General features: G+C 44.0%; 1 protein-coding gene across 1 annotated transcript in view; it reads right to left on the bottom strand.

Annotated features, from left to right (window-relative positions):
• The window catches only part of PDLIM1 (PDZ and LIM domain 1), a gene marked incomplete at both ends in the record, with an annotated part of 35,860 nt that overhangs the window by 15,193 nt on the left and 7,904 nt on the right, over positions 1-12,763 (bottom strand). Inside the window, 2 exons of the mRNA XM_079536492.1 lie at positions 2,685-2,769; positions 10,960-11,111. Of these exons, the coding sequence (XP_079392618.1) occupies positions 2,685-2,769; positions 10,960-11,111 (237 nt within the window). The remainder of the gene's footprint in view (positions 1-2,684; positions 2,770-10,959; positions 11,112-12,763) is intronic.

Below are 12,763 nucleotides of genomic sequence, written 5' to 3'. Positions count from 1 at the left end.
GCAGATCTGGCAGAAGTCAACGTGCTACGCTGACATCATACTGCAAGCAGACAGCCCTCACCACAGATCTCTACTAGCTGCAGTCAGCTACTGAAAAAGGAAATGGGTATTTAAAAAGGATTAAAATATAAAGAAAAGAACACAGCTCAAAACCTGATGGTGTTCATGACACTAGTCTTTGGCACTGTGAAATAGAAAGGGTAAATAGGAGCGTGTGGTTTGGAGACATGAGCCACACATCTCACACTGCTAAATTTCCCTGCTCCAGCCCATGGCTGGACTAACCCATGTGAAGAAAAGCCCTGTGTTCAGAACACCAGCAAGCACCATCAATTGCTAAGCCACTGAAAACGATTTAATTGGCTCCGTTTTAAAAACAGAAAGAAGAAAGGCAAGACTTCTGTGGGAGCTTGAATGTCACTCCTTACACCAGGAAAAAACTCCTTTGGAGCCAGTCACAGGAGCATGTAGCCCAGTGTTGGCTTCTAGTGCTAAATTAAAACAAGAGTTACTGACCAGAAATAGGGTTTGTAACAGGAATCTTGCTGTAGTCATTTTTTTTGTTTGCTTTTTTTTGTTGTTTTGGTGGGGGGGGGGGTTGTTTTTTTGTTTTGGTTTGGTTTTTTTTGACAAATTCTCCTGCTGAAGTCAGTTAAGGACTGGTATCATAAATCTCAAACTTTGAGATGGCAGCATCAGAGTACTTGCAGAGGGGCCAGAGCTAGAACCAGAAACAGGGCTAAGATTAGGCTATTAGGTGCACTCCACAGCCCTGATGAATTCCACCTGGTCTCTGTGATGCCCTTTATCTGAATTTCAGGAAGGAAAGCAGAGACTTCCATTGCCTCACCCATTACTCATGTCCCTTCTAGTTCCGCACTGCAGTAGGGACCCATGCATAACTGCAGAACATGCTTTTTCCTCACTCATTTCTGCTGGCACACTGAAATTAATGGAAAGCTTATCAGATTGGTTACATAAGGTTTAGTTTTTGAGCTACAACTCATATCTCTGTCCAGACACAGATACCAGAAGATTACTACAGCTGGTACTTCCTGATTTTCTTTTGCCAGCGTTGACCTAAGGATCACCTAGGAGAAGCAGGGCTACAGGTATGTATATATTTAAAGCCAGTGAAGTCTCTCACTTCAGTTTCAACTGGACAAGGTGAATTTTATGCTTCAGCTCACACATTAGGTACAGATGTTGTGGCTGGACCAGCTCTCTCTTTACCATGCAGTGCTGCCAGCTTGCACTTCAGAAGCACTAATTTAACCTGCATGTTGGAGTTCACAGCCTTTCAACACTCACTGCAGAAGAAACCCCACAACTGACTATTAAAAATAAAATGTTTCAGTGAGAATTACTGAGCAGTGAAATCATGCCGTAAAACAACTGCACAGACAGACTGACCAGCCACCACTAGGTTTTACAAAGCACCACAAAGTCTATTTTGTTCTGAGATGCAGTGCTAGGAAGGAACAAAGTTACCTTTGTGAGAGCATAAGATGAGGTTTATTTCAAAGACTGTGCATTATCCACCTTTCCAGAAACACGCTTTTTAGATACCAGCCCCCTGAAGCCTTGCAGGGGAGTCTCAGAGCGGATTCTGCACTTCTCATTTCCCCAGTCCCAAGGTTTGCAGCAGAACACCTCCAGGGCAGAAGACACAGAGCAGATCCCAGCTCAGTGGTGTCATAGGCAGCGTCACTGCATGGCTCCAGCCTAAGTCCAAATGGCTTCACATTATGCTTTGGCTAAGCTATGAAATACCTGGAGAACACAGCACCATGCTCCGAGCCAAGCAACACACGGCCACTTGGCATAAAAGGGAGCATGGAATGATCCCAAATTGAGTCTAGGCAGGGCATTGCTGCACACACTACTTCAGGTTCAGGCCCTTTCCATCCCAAAAAGTCATATCAGCACTTATTTAATTGCCAAGTCAAGCTATTTTTCTCTCCTCTCATTTTGCTAGACAGATTCATACGGGAGATGTACTAGGACAAAAATCCACTATCCTGGTGAAAACCCAGAAAACCCTTTTAATTTTAGCATAGCTGTAGATTTGCGCAGAATAGTCCTCTGAACCTAGCCTAGCCAACATCCTTGCACAGCTCACTGATATTGCTACGTTTACTCGATAGAAGCAGCAGACTGATAAGGGAAGGCTACCAACAAGTTATAAAATCAACCTCCTCGACAAAACTTGCAAGATCTGCCACACAGATAAAAATACAAAAGGCTGATATGTTTCTCTTCTGCTTTCTCCACAGCTAGACTGCTAATAACAGCCTGTTGGGAAGAGGGGAAAAAACAACTGCATAACAAAAAGCAAAAAAACAGAAGACACTAAATCATTTTCCTTCCTTAAGATCTTTCTTATCTATGAAAATCATCAGCCTTAGCAAGAGTAGCGATGATTTAATCAAGCCACACTTCCACAGTGCCTTCATGTGCGCTTTATGACAGGTTTAAGCAAGTTTTCCAACCAGCTCTCCATGGCAGCAGGCATCTGAGCACGAGGAAGAATGACCATCTCTGAAGGCAAACATGGGGCGCACACACACTACCCAGTGTGACAGAGTGACACATGCTCAGCATCTTCGGGTACCAGGCCAGAAACCACTCCAAAGTTAGACAGGACTAAGTGGGCACAAGCATGCAGATAGTCTGTTCCTTACCTGGGGCTGGGAGGCTAGATTCATCTTGTAAGGATGCGCCTTTCCCTCTTCATTTACAAGCGGTGACCAGACTTTTGACTCCGTTCTGAAACACATGAATTCCCAACAGTTAATCTACTTCCACTGCTGCACATCACTGTTGCTATTAGAGGACTTGTTTTCAGCTCATGAGCTTCATTTCCACCAAACTTCTGTATAGTTTGAGTATGGTTAAAGTAGGAATCCACACAACTCATCCTTTGGGACTCCACTGATGACACAAGAGATGTGGGCTCCAACCCAGGCAATATATTTAGGGGTCACCCAACAGCAGAAGATGGAAACGTCCCTGAGATGCATACCCTTTAACTGAGACAATTCAAATTACTGTTTTCCAGCTCCTATGAGTCGCATGGAAATGAAATGAGTCGTATCTGTATTAAATATACATAGAACACTGTGTTCTTGAACTTGGGCTGCTGGAAATATTTCTCGCTTTGGGTCTCCAGAATTTTCTTATTCATACAGTAGAATCCATGTAGAACAGAGGCTTTTGGGAATCATGAAAAAAAAAGAAATGGGTCAAAGTCAGCAATGGGACTAAAAACTGAGATGATAGTGCGTCCAAGAGAAAGTCTGCTAACCTTTGCTAGTCTGACCCAATTGCAGCAGCCTGAAACACAAATCTGCAACTAAAACCAGCTGCTTCTAGCAACATCATTCTGGAGTTTTGTTGTGCCCCAAAGAACAACAGAAAAAGTAGCGAGGGAGAAACAGGAATTAAACTTATATTTGCTTGAGATTCTTTGTGGGAAACACATGCCATCTAAGATTCTCACATGTACAGAGAACAGTTAGCTTTAAGGAGGGACCAAAAACTGCTGCTTCTGCCAAAATTTGTAATAGTAGGGAATAAAGTGGCGGCAGTACCACTGAATGAAAACCATCATTCAGTGTTAAATATTACACAATGCAACGACTAGACAGCTGATAAACTCTTTGGATGAGTTTTGAAATCCATGTCCTGTTTTGACAGGAGATCCTGAAACTCTCTAAATTCTGCAATTACAGGCAGATGTTCTTCCCAGATATCTGCGGGGTCAGGGCCAGCTACAGTTTAAGTTCTTAGTTAGCAAAACAAGATTGTTTCCACTGAGAATTAACTGGATAGCTGGAAAGAGACTTTAAACAGAAAAGGCTTATAAAGCTGACAAGGGTAGAGAAACAGGTTATAGAGCTACCCACAATAAAAATTCAATCTGGTCTACTCTATTATTCCAAAGGCCCACCAGTTTCAGTACATCTTTAAACAAAAATAATGAAAAAACCCTACCTGTGCTGCACAGACACTTACTGCATAAATAATACTTACACACAGATAGCAGCTCAGTGGGAGGAAGTGACAGGCAACCCACTCACTCTGGGAAGAGAAGAGTTTCTATAGGGAATTCATTCACCTGCTACTTCATCTACTGTGCTCTGGACTTCACACAAAAGAAATCCTGCCTGAAGCCTGCTTTCTGAAGTACATCCTTTTGCAAGAAAGTATACAGGCATGGGTCACAGACAGCATCCTCTGCACACTTTGAGTCAGGTACAGCAGATCTTTGGCTTGGGGTTATTTCATTCTGTGGCAGCAGCTGCAGTGCCAAGAGCCAACAGCCTGCCCATCTGACCCCTGGCATATGATGCACTAGGGCACACACAGACTGAGGAGCACAAATATAACAGCTGCTTGGGATCAGCTCTACAACAATCTAATAATCATCTTGCCCCAACAGCTGTTGTTACTGTGGATGTGCAACGTACCCCAGGTGAGTGTAAAACAATTATTCCCTCCTCGCTTCTCGTCTAGTGTTTTAGGAGTGCCTGAGGAACCAGTGATTTTTACCCACATCACAGCCATGGAGCATAACAAAGTCACAGCCACCTCTAGGGTGGCTGCATTTTGCACATGAAAATCATATTTGCACAGAGGGGAACAGCCCACTGACCAGCACAAAGCCTTCCTCTTTGGAAGATCACGTGTGACCTCTGGAAAACATGGGGGCACAGCAGAGCTCATGGAAACAAACACCTGCCAGCCAGGCTATAAGCAAGTAGACACTGGATGGAGATGAAAGAGCAGTTCAGAAAGCATTAAACACTTCAGTGGATTTCTAGCATGAGGCATCCCTGGTGCCAATTCTCACTGGTCCTGATTGAAGCACTTTCCAAGTAGTATTTTCTTTTGCAGCAGTTTAATAATGCCAAATTTCAGAATCAGCAGAAGGCCTTTCACAACCTGCAGATTTAAGCTTGGAACAAGCCAACGTACGTACACAAAGCAGAAACCTCTTCCCAGGGCCCCAAGGGGTTACCTCCATCCTACTGCCCCTGGCTTGGTACATGAGGTGGCACAGCACATTGGTCTCCAGTGTCTGGGAGATACCTATGGTCAGCTACTGTAGCCAACATGTTTCTGTACAGATTTTGCTCCCTTTTTTGATAGCAACGCAAAAAATGCCAGTTTGTTGCCCAGCCTGCTGCCATTCCAATCTGTCACTGCTTATAAATGGAAGCAGCAAGGTCACTCCAGGCTTTACTTCCAATCCAGTTTAGATGCTATCCAAACAGAAAGGTTAAACAGCCCGCACAGTTGTCCCTCTAAGGCCAGGAGAACAAAGCTTCCCTTGTCTTCACAACAGCTGCCACAGAGCCCTTCACTTGCTCTCACAACGGCCCATTTATGGCCCCAGCGAAGCTGAAGATGAGACAGCTTTGCTTGGGATGCATTGCTAGTGGGTCCAGCACAGCACATGTCCCATTGCATCCCACTACTGCCACAGAAGCTGCAATCTGTGGGTAATCAGTAGGACTGCAGCAACACCTGCTCTCAGTAAAGGGTTCCTGCCACCAGCACTTGCTCTGAATTGAGAGAGAGAGAAATAGCATCAAAATGTTCACGTCTGTCCAACTGCTGGCCCAGGACTTATCTTCTAGAAGGCTGGGAAGTAGGGATACGAGGCACAGGTCAGCTGGATTGGTTAGACTGATCACATCTTCACCATATCTGCATATGTTCATATCACTTATGGGAAGCAGGGAACGGGCAGCTAGCTCAAATTCAAATTTAAGTTAGAATATATTCTTTCTCCTATATACTCCAGCAAAGGGAGTGACACACAGTACAGAAAGAGAGGACAGAAACATGACTGTCAGACAAACACAGGAACACCTGCCAGGAAAACTAATAGCAGGCATGCAAACATACAAACTTCATCACATTTGTAGTTTACATTTCCATGCCGTTTCCTTGCCACTGGAGAGAGGGCAACTAAGACTAGGCCAGGGAATGAGCCGTGCATTTGCTTTTCCATCCAGGCAGAAACCAAGACCTGAGATAAGAACAGATACTAGCTTGGATGCAGAGGTCTGGTAGGAAGGATAAGAAGGAAACTGCATGCAAGTCAAGGCAAGAATCTGGAGAAGTATTTGTGAAATTCATCATTCTTCATGAAGCTTGGCTTGAATACAGTATAATATAAGCAATCACAAGAGGCTAGATTTTGTTATCAACGCTCTGTGTGCAGAGCTAGGCCATAGCTTCAAGGGAAAATTCAGTGCTGGAAAATGAGGATCTAATTCTGTTGCCAAGAATTGCGTAAATAAGTTCAGTAAAAAAGGCACATTTACATTCTTATTTCAAACACTGAGAGAGGCAAGTCTAATTTACCAGAGTAGCAATTGAACTCCTAAAAGCAGAAAAGTTTCTTCTAAGGTAGAAGGTTCGTGAGGTGAAAAATGAGAAAAGACCTAAACAAGTCCTCTCTCAGAAGCTCCCAGGGTTTTAGATAAGTGGCAAAGGATAAGGCACACCTACTGTTTTCTGAACTAGTCACCTACAGAGTTCACAGCTTCTGCCTTGCCAAAGAGGGTGTAACAGTATAGCAAACACCAGGTTTGACTTGCCAAAATGCCTTTGAAAGCACTTATCACTGGTAAAAAGTGCTGAGAGAGCTGGGGAGCACAAAGGCAGCCAGGAGAGCCTTGAGCTGCTGGAGATGGTCGCTCCACATCTCCTTATATAGCTGTGCACAGCTCCAGGCTTCCCAGGCCACAGGCATTATTAGCACAATGACAGACCTGGAAAACTCTTGCTGGCAGGGAAGCAAAAAGCAAGCTTAAATGAGTCAACAAACTCTGCAGACTTCCTAGAACACAAACCCAAGCCTATTGTGGCTTTATGCAGCCACAGCTGAACACTGGGAACACGTGGAACAAGGATGGGGAGCTTCCCACAGAGAGGGTGCAGCTGAACCTACCGAGTATGGCACAAAGGACATTGTCTGTCTCTCCTCGCTCCTTCTCCATAAGCATTACACATGATCCTTTTTGACAATGCATTTAACATCTGCTGGTAGCAGATCTGACTTTCCTGATCTTAGCAGTTTAAAAAAAAAAAAAAAAAAAAAAAAAAAAAACACATAGCTTCATTCCTTGGCATCATTTTAGCAGAGTAACAGACTGTTTTGCAAACAAAAAAATGTATTAATATATCATACACTGGCAGCAGGGCTGCTGAGTAGGAGATTGGAATTTGAAGAAAAGGACAGTAGGAGCAGAAAACAAGATTATATGCTTGCACTCTTTTCCACAAATCTTCTTTTCCTGTTACCACCCCAATCTGTCTCCAAACACAAAGGAATGGCTTTAGGAATATTTCTTCTTTTGTTAAAAAAACATAAATACCCATAGTTCACCTTGGAGTTGCTCATGGCTGCACATGAGCACAGCTTTGCTACCCACTAGGTGACTACAACCACTTCTTTCAGAGATAACTTTCACCTGTACTGCAACTGGAATGAGTATTTGTCCACTTCTGCCCATCTGTAGCTACTACTACACAAAGCTGCGTACCAAATTCACTACAAGTATTACCACTGACATCAGTGATGCCCTGGACTTTGTGGCCATTGTGCGAGTTTTTGTTTCTTGAGCCTTCCTATCTTTGAATGCTTTCTCATCCAAGTGTGTTTCTTTCCCAAAACACACCAATTTTCCAGAGCAAGGTGACAGTGCTTTCTAGACTGGACACATCTAGCTGCTCACCTCCATTAAAAGGCAAATTGGAGGTGCACTTAGTAGAGGGGCAGCCAGGGACAAGGCTTTGCTTGACCCTCAAAAGTCAGTGCTAAGAGGTACAGACATCCACTGAAAAAAAAGAAGAAAAAAAAAAAAAGAAAAAAAAAAAGCTCTTCTCAAAGAATCAAGATCCCAAACTTCCTCCCTCTGATGAATGCAAGAGGCTTAAAACTCCACCTGTGAAATTTCTCAGTTTGGCAACCAGGTGGCTTTGAGTTGACTGAAGTGCAGACTCCACTGTAAGTTGGTCTTTCTATGCATATCAAAGAAAACCGTGGTGCAGAGCTTGAGAGTACACCACTGAAGACAACATCAGAAGCTTTTCCTTCATTTATTGGGAGCTATGTTTCTAAGAAGACTCTCTACTCTGGAAAAAAAAGCAAAACCAATGAGAAGAGAGGGGGGACCTGCTAGGCTTGCTAAGTCCAGCAGGAATTTGGTGTGTGCGCCAACTCTGCAGAAGAACCACTTTCAAGGCTGAAGGCAGACCTCTCCAGCTCTGCTCACACATCATACAGTGCCAACTAGAAAAGCACATTCAGAGAAAACAGTTTGTGACTGACTTTACACCCGAGCAAAATCTGCCCCTTTAGGTGAAAGAAGCAGTCGAGGCACAGTCTCTCCTGTTAGTACTTGATCCTTTTTTAAACAGCGACGTGTTAGACAAGATTTCCTGCCTACAATCTGATCTGAAATATTTCTGGACTGTTACCATCATTTAGGAAAAATATCGAAACAGGAAACATTGGAATGCTGTTGATATTCACAATCAAGTACACAGTACAAACAGCATTTCCTTTACCAGAAGTGTTTAAGTCTCTCTGGTTCTCTATATTTACACTTCTCTTAAATAATCACTAATGCAGCCAAAGATAGGGACATTTTAACCACTCAGCTACCACTAAAAGAGAAGAGGGTTACATAGATGCAGATGAACACACATAATATTTGTTTAGGTGTGAGGAAGAAGGACAAGACGAGCATAGCACTATGCTTCCCCTAGAACACACCAGCATCCAGCTTTTTGCAGCCCAGGGGCTTCCTGCAACAGAGACACTATGATGGTCCATACCACCCTTTACAGATTTTACTTCCATAAATACATCCATTCTCCTCTTGAACTCATGTGTATTTACAGCATTCACAGTATAGTCACAAATCACAAATGATGTCCCCACTGTCACAACAGCAGTGTCCCCTCATGGAACTGAAACCTTTGGCATGAGCTCTAACAAATGTTTGTAAAAATCCCTCCTGGCATAACCCTGATGCTACCCTGAACACAGATCTGATAGCATTTTGCATACATAGCTCCATGAGCAATCATTTAAAATTAATCAGGTATTAACTTAAAAAACACTAAAGACCCACAGCAACAGCTCCGGTTACAGAGCTGCTGCCCTGTCAGCTCAGGAGCCTTTGCCAGCAGCCCTTGCCAGCACAGCTGCTTTGTATGTGGATCCAGCTCATGAGTTATGACTGTGGAGCACAGAGAGCCAACCCAGGAGCTGGTGGTGGTGAAGCACAGGCGATATCCTTCCCTCTTTGTATCCAGGCAGCTGCTTAGAGAGCCACGTTCACAAAAGATGTAGTTACAGAGGCCCAAGAGAAGACAGCTGAGGGCTAGGGATAAAATATCCTGATGAAAGAATGGCCAGGAATGATGTCGTGTGATGCACGACTGCCTTCTGGCATTAAAACAGTGCTTTTTTCTCTGAGAAACCATCCTGTGGCATCATACCCCCAAATATAAACACATCTCCAGCAGCTATCAAACCTCTAAACAAGCAAGCAGTTCTTCCCTAAGCAGAATCTTAATCCCAAAGAATAAAGAGGACCAAAGACTTGAAGGCCCTTAGAGCCATCTAAAATGGGTTTTATACAGAGCAATGGGCTACACTATTAAACCCTGGGGTGGAAGAGTAGTTAGATCATTACTTTTCACTTCCTTGCACTATTGACACTCTCTTTGGCCATTTATTTGTCAGTCAGTACAGCAGCAGCAGTGCCTGTCACACACTTCATGGTGTCTCATTTAAAGATGGCTCTGAAAAAGAGGGCAGTTTCAGCTCAAAGCCCTCCACGATTCCACTCAGCTGCACACACAGCTAGAAACCTGCCTCCAGGCAGCTTCAGCTTCCGCACCCAAGGCTGATAAGGGCATGGGGTAGCCATAAAGTTAACAGCTTTGTAATTAACATTAGCAAACACGTTTTACAGACTCAATGACCTGTAAGACTAAGCCTGCTCAGCAGCTAAAAGAACCCTGGCCTCCTCTCCTCTCTCCCAGCCACAACCACACAGCACTGGCTTGCAAACCAAGAAGTCAGACATTTCGGGGCAGCCAAGGAGCACTCCTCTGCAGGAAAGCTTCCACGTTAAGGGTCAGCACGAAAAACATCAGGGCTAGCAGTCTGCCATGCCATTCACACCACCTTTGCTTTGCTCCTCTCTTCTCTCTGTGAATTCCCCTCAATGAATTACCAGGCTTTTTTTGGCCAAGGCCCATCATTTTTTCCTAACCTGGGAAATAATGTTGAATTGCTAGCATTATGCAAGTTACAGTAAAAGACTTCCCATTATCATGGAAAGGTCCCAAACAACTGAACTACTATGTTACTTGAGACATGCTTTTGCACCTCTCCTGAATCCACTGTGAAGTTGGTACCCACAGCCGCAGTTTAAACAAGGGTAAATCCCCAGCACCCCACCAGGCTCTGGTACTTTTAAACTTCAAAATGAACAATTTTTGAGTCTGCATGTGGGAGAAACTAGATAATAGTTTGGACAGCACATAACCACACGTGTTAACTGCTAAATTACTGCAACAGGAAGAAAAGTAATCTCTGGTCATACCTCCTCTGCTACGAGTAAAGTTTTCATGAGACCTGTCTTGGATTTCTTGCTGTCAGAGGCCACAGAATAGGCTGACAGACTTTGACAACTTATCAGCCAATTTCTCACTGAGAATATTGTTTTCATAAGGTCAAAGTGCAGCAAATGCAAGCAGCGTTAGGATTAAAGGCTGAAAGGCAACACCCTCTTGCAACCCAGCGCCTGGCCTTACAAAGCAGTAAGAGGTCAGCTTAAACAAACCAATGCTGCCAAACCAAAACACAGCTACTGCTCACTCCACATCCCCCCGTCTCCCCACCCACCACTGGTGACATACCTGCTAACCGTCAGGGTGAGTTCATCCGCACAGCCCTTGATTTTGTTCTGTGCCTCAAGGTGCGTCATGTTATCTGTGTTCACTCCATCAATGGCTATGATCTGGTCTCCTATACACAGGTTGGCTATTGCAGCTTTGCTACCTGGAGTCACCTACAAGAAAACAAAACAAGTGAGTGTGCCTCCCAGGGAGCAGCTTTTCAAGTAACATTTGAAAGACAGCTGGAGCAAACCGGGCTTCTCTTGCTGGTGCCTGAAAGCAAGGAAATAAAAACTAATCAAAGCAAACTGTTAGCAGGAATCTATCTGGATAGACATCTCTTAGAGCTCCTCTGTGAACATTAGGATCAGGATTCTGTTCTGGCACCCACAGGAAAAGATTTTATGGGGGGAGATGAGTAAGTGACAAAATAAGACAAGGGGGAATAGTTTTAAACTAAGACAGAAAGGTTTAGATTAGATATTAGGAGGAAGTTTTTTAAGTCAGCCCTTAAATGGGGTCTAAGGGAGGTTCTGCCAGGCTCCACCCCTTTCGGTCACACAGATGAATTGCCTTCACCTGTGCTCCCAGGGCTGAGCTGTTGAGCTATTCCTTTCCCCAGGTGCTCAATCAGTTGTTCAGGCTGTGACTCAGCAGTTGCCATACAGTAGTAGAGAGCAAAACCATGAGAACACAGTTCCACACTTTACTGGATAGAGAGGTTCTCTCCAGAGCAGAAGGTGCTGAGAACAGACAGGAAGTTCTGGAACAGATATACCAGAAAAGGGAGAGAGAATCAGAGTTAATTGCAATCATGAACACATTTGTCTGCATCATGATCTCATTTGCTTCCTCCTTTGTGAGAAAGATTTGGGCACAAGATTTTGAATTGCGCCTTTAACAAGCTGGCACCCAGGAACAGGTGCAACAGCCTCACTGATTTCAGTATGATTAATCCTAAAGTGCTTGACCTAACAAGTGGATAGGGAGGCAGAAAGGCATCAGAAAGCTCATTTTTAAAATGCAATTTGGCTATACTTTCCAAAAAATCATTAGCAGCATCCCCAGCCTCCTATCCTGACCTCACATTGATATATCCTGATATATTAAATCTCCCTTTTCTCTTCATGCATAATGCTTTGTTTCCCAGATACACTCTAGCACTGCTAAAGTGCTGTTTGAGAAGTGATGGATGAGAAGGAGCTCAGGGTGATCTCACTGTGACCCCCAGGTAGGAGACACTATGCAGTAATGCCCCCGGTATGGTGCTCCTTGTGAAAAAAGAGCTCCCAGCTAAAACTTGGCATTTTCAAGCTAACAAACTGAAAAGCTTGCTCATTTTTCCCCTACTTCTGCTAAAAAGATGTCCTTTTAACAACACAACCTCTCTGGACCAAAACTATTGCCTGGACAGAGGGAGAAGAGTGGCAAATCTACTTGCAGCTTTGCAATCAGTATGTAAGATTTTGTGCAGCTTTAATGACTTCTGCGGGAGTTGTATCATGACCTTTCCTCAATTATTTAACAGGCAGAGGAAATGAGAAGGGTGGACTGCTCCCAAGCAGGAGTACAGATTAAAACATGCCTTGCAGCTGGGACACACCTCATTTATGAGTTTGTTGCAACTGGTATTCATTCTACACATTCATGCTAGGTTTCAGCATGCCGGAAAGCAGCTGAGCAAACCCTGCAGAGCTGTCAGACATAAACAAACATTGTTCACAAGATTTAGAGTGCTCCTAATGCAGGACTGGATGGCAAATCATTCCCCCTAGGGAAATATTCTCCTCCCAGAGGTGTCACGCATTAGCTGCAATCACTGCTT

The sequence above is a fragment of the Tetrao urogallus genome (assembly GCF_951394365.1).
Source record: "Tetrao urogallus genome assembly, chromosome: 5".
Taxonomy (NCBI): Eukaryota; Metazoa; Chordata; class Aves; order Galliformes; family Phasianidae; genus Tetrao; species Tetrao urogallus.
The sequence above is the reverse complement of the archived record's forward strand: the minus strand, read 5'-3'. Positions and strand labels throughout refer to the sequence as shown.